The sequence below is a fragment of the Epinephelus fuscoguttatus genome, linkage group LG20 (genome assembly GCF_011397635.1).
Source record: "Epinephelus fuscoguttatus linkage group LG20, E.fuscoguttatus.final_Chr_v1".
Taxonomy (NCBI): Eukaryota; Metazoa; Chordata; class Actinopteri; order Perciformes; family Serranidae; genus Epinephelus; species Epinephelus fuscoguttatus.
Genome location: NC_064771.1, coordinates 15,219,974 through 15,229,644, shown reverse-complemented (window position 1 = coordinate 15,229,644; position 9,671 = coordinate 15,219,974). Strand labels below are relative to the sequence as shown.

Below are 9,671 nucleotides of genomic sequence, written 5' to 3'. Positions count from 1 at the left end.
GAGGCCATTGGTGAAATAAACCCTCCACGCTGAATAAATTGACTGAGAGTGCTATTTTTACTCTCTCTCCCCAACAGAGGAGAGGTCTGAAGGGTAAAGCCCGCAAGCTTTTCTACAAGGCCATCGTGAGGGGCAAGGAGACGGTGCGTGTCGGGGACTGTGCTGTGTTCCTGTCACCTGGCCGGCCCCAGCTGCCCTACGTGGGCAGAGTGGAGAGCCTCTGGGAGTCATGGAGCTCCAGCATGGTGGTCAGGGTCAAATGGTTCTACCACCCGGAGGAGACTCGCCTGGGGAAGCGACACCGCGACGGCAAGGTAAAGGCCAGGGAGTGCAAAGTAGAATTTCTAAAACTGGAATGGTCAAAGTAACAGTCCGTGACATTTTCATATAAATATATTACCTCTTTGCTTCTTTTTATTCCCTGTTCTCATCTGATATGAATGGCTGAACCTCCACTTAGTTCGTGAAACTGTTACATTTGCAGTTCTAAAGACTCAGTGTAAGGTGGGTCTTTCCCAGGAAAAATCTCTGCCACACAGGAAGTCATGCATTTTGCATTTCTGGCAACAGCAGTAGTGGTTTGTTTGGAATAAATAGAAAAAGAGCTGGGTAGTTAGCATGAACAGCAACAACCACCGTGGCTGAGCAAACATAAAAGATCACCACTTGCAGAAACTTCATCATGAGAAAACCCACGCTAAAAGACATGACAAAGAGACTATGTGTGGGAAGTGCAGAGTGAAAACAGCACCAAAGATAACAGCCTTACCGCTTTTCTCATGAAATCAACATTTTGATTGTCGAATATATTATCATGCTCATCTATCAACCACTTTTCCTGTCTCTCTCCCAGAATGCCTTGTATCAGTCAAGCCATGAGGATGAGAATGACGTGCAGACCATCTCCCATCGTTGCCAGGTGGTCAGCAAGGTCGAGTATGATCACCTGATGCGTGACCGTAAGCCCGGCAGCGCAACCAACGACCTGTTCTACCTTGCCGGAACTTACGAACCAACCACGGGCCAGCTGATCAGTGCCGACGGCCTGGCCATTGTGTCCTAGCACCCCAAGCTAGAGAGAAATCCAAATATTGAACCTGAGCCCTGGAGTTCCAGGATGGTCCTTCAGAATGGAGCTGGGGACAGAGAGGAAACCAAGACAAAGAGCCTTGGCTCTGCGTATTGATCTGTCCCTTGTAAGAGAAGGAGCTAGTCCACTGGATAAAGCCCGACAGTACTGGCACTTAGAGGTTTGTTCTGGGGAAAAGTCTGATCCATGTCAGATTTAACCTCTTTATCAGATGTGGACTGAGGCTCCTTGTCGCAGTGAGAGTCTCCAGCCTTCCCTGTGGCTGAAATAACAGAGTATCTCGTCACTGCGACAAGATTACTGCAACAAAAGAACATGAACCAAGGACATGAGCACTTTGGAGTACAGTCGCTTGGATATGCTATGAAGGGAGGGTGTCAGACTTGGCTTTCTAAAACAAAGACTGACTCAGAGAGTGGGAGAGACTGTATGGTAAGGACAGACTTACTGTAAACCACACTGGTTTGGAGGGTTTTAATGGTCTTATACTGGTAGTTTGACGATGACAACGTGATTGAGAGATCCCCAACAGGACCAAAAAACACTGTAGTTTGGACTTTGTGTGTATGTGTATGTGTGTGCGTGTGTGTGTGTGTGTGTGTGTGTGTGTGTGTGTGTGTTTGCAGAGTGGCTGCCCTGTTTGGCATTTAATGAGCTCTTAAGTAAATAGTGCTTTAGCGTGCGTGTGTGTGTGGTCATGCACATGTACACCTGTGCTCATCGAACAGGGATGATGTCATGATACATTGTCAGTATGTCTAACACTCTAAATATTAATCTGTCCAGTACTTAACGTGCAGTTTTCAGCGCTCGCGGCTGGAATATGAATTTTTTTCTCCCGCCAAGCCATACACGTCAATACCTCGCTCTCGCATCCTTCTATTCAGGTGCGAAGACACATGTACAGGTAGTTGGGATTGTTTATTTGAAATGTGCGTGCATGGCAGCGTGCGTGCGTACGTATGCATGGAGCGTGTGTGTGCGCTTTGTACAGCATCATGTATAATATAACACGTTGTAAATAGTATACATATATATTTGTTCTTGTTTCTTTTTTCTTTTGCAGAGAAGATTATTTTATTTAGATTTTTTTAGGGTGTGTGTGGGTGGGTTTTTGGGGACAGAGGGAGGAGGTCGGGTTAGTTTCCTTCACTCTCACTGCACTGAACAGGATTGGAGGTTTGGATTTGGGGTCAAACTGTACAACTGATGTGAAGACTTTGTGGTTGTAAGCCCCGCTTAAGGCGAAGGGTGAATATGTCGAAAGGGTGTTTGGGAAATGTTTTTATAAGGAAATCAGAAAAAGGCTCTTTTTAAACATGTGTCTAAATCTTTTTGTCTTTATTTTACTCTGTTGGGTTTAGAATGTGCATTTCCTGTTGGGAGCTTATTTTTAAACAAATACTGGAAAAGAAACTGAGTTTCTGCTGTTCTCCGATCCTAAAAGAATCTTCTTTATCTATTTTAGCCTGTATTCCTATATAAAATGTAGATATTTATCTGGCATCAAAAAGAAACATACCAAAGCACCTGTGAGTTTACGCTTCACTGCATTAGAAGAAAAAAAATTATGTAAAAAAAAAAAAAAAAAAAAAAAAGACATAAAAACGTTCAATCAAATCTGAATCCGGGACCCCTGCAATCACAGAGGTATTTTAAGTAGAGTTCCTCTCGTTGTCTTCTCGTGTTCATCCAGCGTTGCTATGACAGCCTCCGAGAAACGTTGCAGCAACATTGTCTGCACGCTGCCCAGCTGATGCACTTGAGGTCACTATGGCAACCAGAATGGCATCACGTGACTGTGAAGGACAATCAGAGCCAATCAATGGGACAATGTTGAGAGACAAAAAAGGAAACATAAGGATCAAATCACAAATTATGCTTCTTGTCACTTTTATTCCTGCTTTGCCAAAAAACTGTCTGTGTGTGTGTGTGTTTTATGTTTGCTTGTTTTCCTCATCGTCTTACTGTTTATGCAAGCCTGTGATGACTGTTGCCAGTGTATAGGATGTACAGGGGGGAAGAACACAATTGCCTTTTTCTTTTCTTTTTTCATTTTTTTTTTTTTTTAGGATGTTGACTGACTTTTAACAACAATGTTGCTGTTACACTGCAAAGCAAAAGCTTTAAAAGGAATCTAATGTGAAACTCAATTTTGAAATATTACTTTTATGGGTCTTTAATTGATTATTTTTTAAAGCTGTATTTTCTTTAAGAAACACTGGATTCAGTTCTAACCATCACGTTTTTGACAGAAGCGACATCATTGTGTATTTTCTTTTCTTTTTTTTTTTTTTAGACCCACTGGAAAACTGCTTTGTATGGTTGAGATAGCCTACTAAAATATATTATGTAATTTCAGTCATTCTTTGGAAATATGACTTAAATATTTCCTCATGTACAAAAGGAAAAAAATTATTTATCTTAATTTTATTGCCTTTTTGTGTTTCATTAAAAAAAGATTCTTACAAAAAAATACACATCTTGATTGTTTTTTTCCCCTTTTCTGCTGGGTGTGAGTCCTCTGAATACCGCCTTGTGTTCATCAATGCCGATCATTTGTCTGCTGGAGGAAAATGGACCACAGAAGAAAGCGTGGAAGAATGAGGAAAAGGAGAGACAACAAAAAGGGAAAACACGAGAGGAGGAAGCAATTTGAAACTGTAGCTGTAGCTGATAGAAGGGGAAGAATGGGGAGAGAAAGGGAAACTGTATCTCATGAGTTTCATGAGAGACGACGGGCGGGATAGAGTCTCCTCTGGCTGTACAGGTGGGTCAGGTATTCAGAATAATAAAAACGGAACAGGACCATTAAGAGAACAAAGAGAGGATATCGGCTTTCGGCCTGCCAAGATTTCAGATCCTCACTTTGTGCATGTGTGTGAGCACATATGTGTGTGAGAATACCAGAAATGCAGCACATGTGCTCATCAGACAGAGCGTACTAGTCTTGTGTATACATCAATATAAATCCATGCAGTCTGAATGCACTTCTGTACTTCTGTGGGCTTTTTTGCTCGCCTCTAAGTGTGTGTGTGTGTGTGTGTGTGTGTATGTTTGTAGGCCATATATGTGTAATGCGAGAGCTGGATAGAACAGAGATTATCCCCTGCAGGGTGTGGAGTTTCTGGGACAAAGTGCGCAAATTTACTGCACTTTATTTGAGACTTCCTGTGAAATATTCACACCTTTTTATCGCACTGTAACCAGAGCCTTTGTGACGCGGCTTATTGCAACATTAAAGTCTGGATGGTGGATTTACCTTTGCCCTTGAATTACTGTCTGGCTGCCTCGTGACATCCCGCGAAGAAGAATTCTGGAGCACAGCTCTGCATGTCGGCAGTAAACTTTATTGTTACTGAGCTGCGTTTTTAAAGGGGAACTGTTATTCCTATGGTCTAAGACAGTCCAAAAATACTAGTAAACATGAACAATTCTCTCCCAAATCCAAAAACTGAAGCGTTAAAACTCAAATTTGTGATGTCACCACGTATTAAGTCTGGAGCTGCTCCACAGACAATGAATTGGGTAAGATGTTCAGGATGTCGCTGTCCCTCATTTATCAATCTAACATTTAAACCAGTGCAGATCTGAGCGCCGAAATCGCCTTATGATAGGATTTGCGTGTGATTCATGAAACGTTCTCATCTCGCCAATCACTGAATGATCAGGCGTTTATAAATGTTGCAGCTGAAAACAATCGCCATTTACTTATCCTGCCCCAATATATTCTGGGTTTAGAGTCCTCGCACCTAGAGGGTAATACGACAAAGAAGAGAAACTTCTCTGAGCTTGAAATGGAAATGCTTAGGTCCTTGGCTTTTATATAATATTGATATTCTTATAATAGCCTAGTCAAATAAAAGCTTTTAACTGAGAGGCGTTTGTCCGTGCATATCGGGTCTGCTTCCATTTGGGCATAACAGGTGGCAGAGGACACAGACCTCAGCACCTGTGTCTGAGTTGGACACCGATAAGAGTCTATTAACCTATAGGCCACTAGTGTTGAAATATTTACACTATTGCAGGTATTACTTATTCCTTTCTAATTATCTGTCGCTATAAAAAGAAAAAAGAAAAGTCCTAGATAAGTTAAGAGTCGGGCATAAGTGGCGTTCATCCTGTGGTCAGCCTAGAGTCAGTCCCACAGAGCCAGGGATCTGCAAGCTATGATAGAAAGCGAGCGTCAGTGTGGTGGCTATACATTTTTAGGTGGCTGCAAATGCTTGGATGCCAATCAGAGTTTGTTCCAATAACAGCTGTCCAACTCAGTCAGATTTACTACTGCATTGCAAGTCCATGCTGACTCAATCACGAGCTGAGACGTGACGCAAGATTTGATCGTAGCATCCGCTCACGTCCACACTGATAAATGCCGAGCTTTACGTGGAAATGACCGTGCACCCAGTTTTCTGACGCATGTTTGTTTCATAAATGAGGGCCAAAAAAAGCACCCAGGGGAATGTTCTGAGCATATAAATATAATGAGAGTACAACGGACATTCCTATTAAAATTGAAGTAGAGGGATAGTTGGACTAGCGAGCCATTTTTCTTAGTACTGCTGCCATTGTAACCACTGTAGCGGGCTAACTTCTGTACAAACTTCCTGATAGCATACATTTTCAAATAAACAATCAGTAGTAACTTTACAGATATTACTCTTTTATTTTTTCTTTTGTTGCCATTGATCTAATATTTGTCGGAACATGATGTAACGTTAATTTCGCTGCCTCCAAAGAACGAGTGAGAGCAGCTGCTCAGTGGATAGCTGAGAGACAGAGACCGCCGGGATAAGCAGCGTGCAGATCAACATGTTTTCACATTTAACTCAGTAAATTAAGGGTTTATCTCAACCAAACCAGAGGTGATTGTTGGAACACTGGACTAACTAACAAGATGACCAACGAGTTTGAATGAAGTCTATTTTACGATGAGTGGTGTACAGTTGTATTTTTCTGTTTGATAAGAAGAATAAGTGTAAGCATCAACCATAAAATCACTCTCAAACTAGTGAGTGTGCCCCACATATGCGTGGTCACCATAACATCAACAACAATCGTCATTTTCTTTTGTACAAGTCAAATGACCATGACAAATAGTCTTTTCCTGTCTAACCATTTTGTGTATTGGGACATTTTCTGTGTCAGAACTGAGAGCGCTACACGAGAATACAGCTTTTTGGGTATAAAAGAGAAAGCAAACATTCTGTGAGTCCACAAAATCAGGCTGGTATTTATTTCTATGGAGCAGCTCCAGACTTTTCACCCTATGACATCACAAGTTTGAGACTAATGTCTTAGCTCATGTTTGCAAATATTGATTACACATTTCTAGGCCATGAAAATAACATATTCAAACTTTTTATTTAGGTGGTGTTCACCTTTAATGTCGGCTCCTCCTCTGCCCTTTTTCTCTGCTTTACTTGTCAATACAAGAAAAGTTGACTCACATTTTTTCTGAATAACTTTGCTAATGGTCCTTGGCCATAGATTGAAATCACACACACATGCACACACTCAGGCTCTTTGTCCAGCCGTATGTGTGTGCGCTTGCGTGTTTGCTTTCCTTTTGTATTCTGCATTTAGCTGTTTCGGCAGTTTAACTTGTTATTACAAAGATATGAAACAGTACGCTTGCCAGTGTGACCACACACATACACACACACAGGCATGCACACACATCTGCACCCATTCTGCTCACTGCTGGTCTTTCACATCCTCCTCATTGGCCCCTCAATCAACCAACGCCTTTAAAACACACAGACATTAAGTGCAGTCTTTGACTGCTTATCAGCAGGTTTGCATTGGGCTTATCTGGTTGACATTGTTAAACTACTTTACCCAGAATGCTGCGGGAGATAGGGGCACAATGGGAGGCTGGGGGTGCCCTCTGGGTTAATGAGAGAGGGCTTTCACGTTGTGAGAGCAAACATGCCGCGAGCTGGTGTGTGTGTGTGTGTGTGTGTGTGTGTAGGTGTGTGTGTGAAGGGTCAAGGTGTCAGAGAAAGGTGTGGCAGGTTTTTCTTGTATTTCTTTAGTTTTTCGGGTGGGGGCTGGCGGACGCGAGCAAAGACACTACATCCGAGGCACCTTGCCAGTTTAGAGGAATATAGGTGCTATAGATCGTGAGCTGCTCTGTCGGTGTGTAGGCATGTGTGTATGTGTGTGTGTGTGTGTGTGTGTGTGTGTGTAATTATGTGCTTGTATTTGTGCGAGAGTGTGTATCTGTGTTCTGCTTTATTACATAATTATGGAATAAATAGAGTGAGGTGGTGAGTGATGAAAATGTAAAAATTATTGAATTGAAAAAAGACTTGAGTGTGTGTGAGCGCGTGTGTGTGTGTGTGTGTGTGTGTCCAATCCAGAGAAAGCCCTCCATTTAGATATAGCCTGAGCATGTCACTGAAGTGAATGAATGGCTGTCAGCTGCAGTGAGATGCCCCGTGTATGTGTATGTGTGTGTGTGAGTGTGTGTATGTCCATGCGTGCACTGGGGTGTATTCAGGTCACTCAGAGTGGGAGTAAGGAGATCAGCAGTCTTCTCTCTCACCTCATCCATCGTTCATATGAGCCTCTGCGAGCTCGCCACCAGTATCCGTCTTACTATCCGTGTGTGTGTGTGTGTGTGTGTGTGTGCGTGTATATGTGTGTGACATTGTAGATGTCCGTATAGCCAAACTGACTCATTGGTAGTTGTGCAACGTATTCTGTGGCAACAGATGGTAGGCTTACATAAATCATGGATTCTTGGCAGTGTGGAAGTCGTGTCCATGTTCTCCTACATTACAACACCAACAAACCTCCACTGTTCTTTCTATTTCCCCCCAATTTTATGACTTGTTTCACTTTCTGGCTCATTTCACAGAATAAAGAAAAAAAACAGTGATGCAGTCGGCTATATTTCCCACGGATAAGTGGCCATATGTAGATGTAAAGGCAATATATTCTGCTCTACAGCGGCAGCAGTATATATCAGGATTTGGTGTTTTTAAAGAGCTTTTTAAACTCGCTGTCAATGCTTGTAGTAAAATCTGCTGTCGAATTTAGACTATTGGCATTGGGTCTAACGTGGGTAAAATGATCATTAACACATTTTTTATATTTAATTTGAGGCACCATCAGTAAATTAAAGCTGCACATTTTGAGATACACATTGTCTCTATAATTATTTTTACACCAACTGCATCTGGTGTATTGAGCACAAAGTCTGGGGTAGTACAAACTTGGGGAGTTACTTTTTTATTATTAACAATTGATTTTTATTTATTTTATTTTTCAACCACATGTCGCAGGTTTTATTTCGATGTTATGTTTTTTTCTATTTCTACTGTATGTCTTTAATTTAGTTAATTTACATTAAAAATAACTATCAGAATTTTATGTGTGTATTTTAATATTTAAATACTTCGTAGATAATTACTCAAAAGGAAAATCCTTACTTAAAATCCCTTTGTAAATTACCAGCTTTTTTCTCATTGTGGACAAAACACATCTCACATGTTTTTCAACAAAAAATCATTTTTTAAAAATCGTCTCAATTGTTAAATATCGGCAAATGTAAAATTTAAAAAAAACGTATGTGAGACTTAAAAAACATTTAAAATATATATATATTTTTAAAATAAAATATTTAAAAATTTAAAAAATGAAAAAAAAGTCTTTGTAATTCTAAACATATTGTACATATATTTGGAATTTTTTCCCCCCAACATTTACCCATAATGCACTTCTCTACAAACTCAAGTTTTGTAGAAAACAAATAGAGCACAAAGAGCAGAAAGAAGAGAAGGAAAAAAGAAGCTAAACCATGAATAGTAGAAAGGGATAAAGATGAGCAGGGGGCTGGAGGAAGAGCAAGAGATGAGGAGTGTTTTATAGCCTGTGCGCTGGCTTGGGGTCATCTGGGGTCAAACTCCATCCGTAACCTCCTAATCCACGAGATTTTAACAGGAAACTGCAGAAAAACCACCGTGATGATTTTCCTCTCCTTAATGCAAGCAAGACACACACACACACACACACATACACATCAGGTTGTACGTTACTCGGAGCAGCTCTGGTGGTTATCGCTGATGCTGGTATTTGATATTTGGAATAGTAGAGGAGTCTTGGCCGGCTCGAGGCTGCCTGCTCCAACGGTCAGAATAGGTCAAACATCCTGTAAAGTCTTAGTGGACACAGCAACCCGAGCCACAGACACCAGATAGCTGCTGTGTGGGAATGTGTGTGTGATATTTATGATACGATCTGGATGCAGGGTGGAATTTATATGTGTGTGTATGTGTGTGTGTGTGTGTGTGTGTGTGAGGCACTTGATTGCCAGGCTTGCCATCTCTACCCCAGTGACAGCACGAGAAAAGATATGTACAGTATATTTATATAAAACAACTGCTGCAAACCCGAGCACACACACACACATACACACATTCACGCACACACCTCAAACGGCCCTGTATGTTCTTTCCTCCTGATGAGTTGTCAGCTACACTGCGGGGGTCATCAAAATACTTGTAACTGTACACCTGTCTGGTTGTTATACGTACAGTAAATTAATGTGAAACCTGAGCAGTGTGACAGTGTT

General features: G+C 41.4%; 1 protein-coding gene across 4 annotated transcripts in view; it reads left to right on the top strand.

Moving 5' to 3' along the window:
* The window catches only part of bahcc1b (BAH domain and coiled-coil containing 1b), a 69,230-nt gene extending 66,070 nt beyond the window's left edge, over positions 1 to 3,160 (top strand). For all 4 annotated transcript variants that reach the window (XM_049563087.1, XM_049563086.1, XM_049563089.1 and 1 more), the window contains 2 exons: positions 78 to 314; positions 854 to 3,160. In XM_049563087.1, the coding sequence (XP_049419044.1) occupies positions 78 to 314; positions 854 to 1,063 (447 nt within the window). In that variant the 3' untranslated portion in view covers positions 1,064 to 3,160. The remainder of the gene's footprint in view (positions 1 to 77; positions 315 to 853) is intronic.
* Positions 3,161 to 9,671: the final 6,511 nt, after the last annotated feature.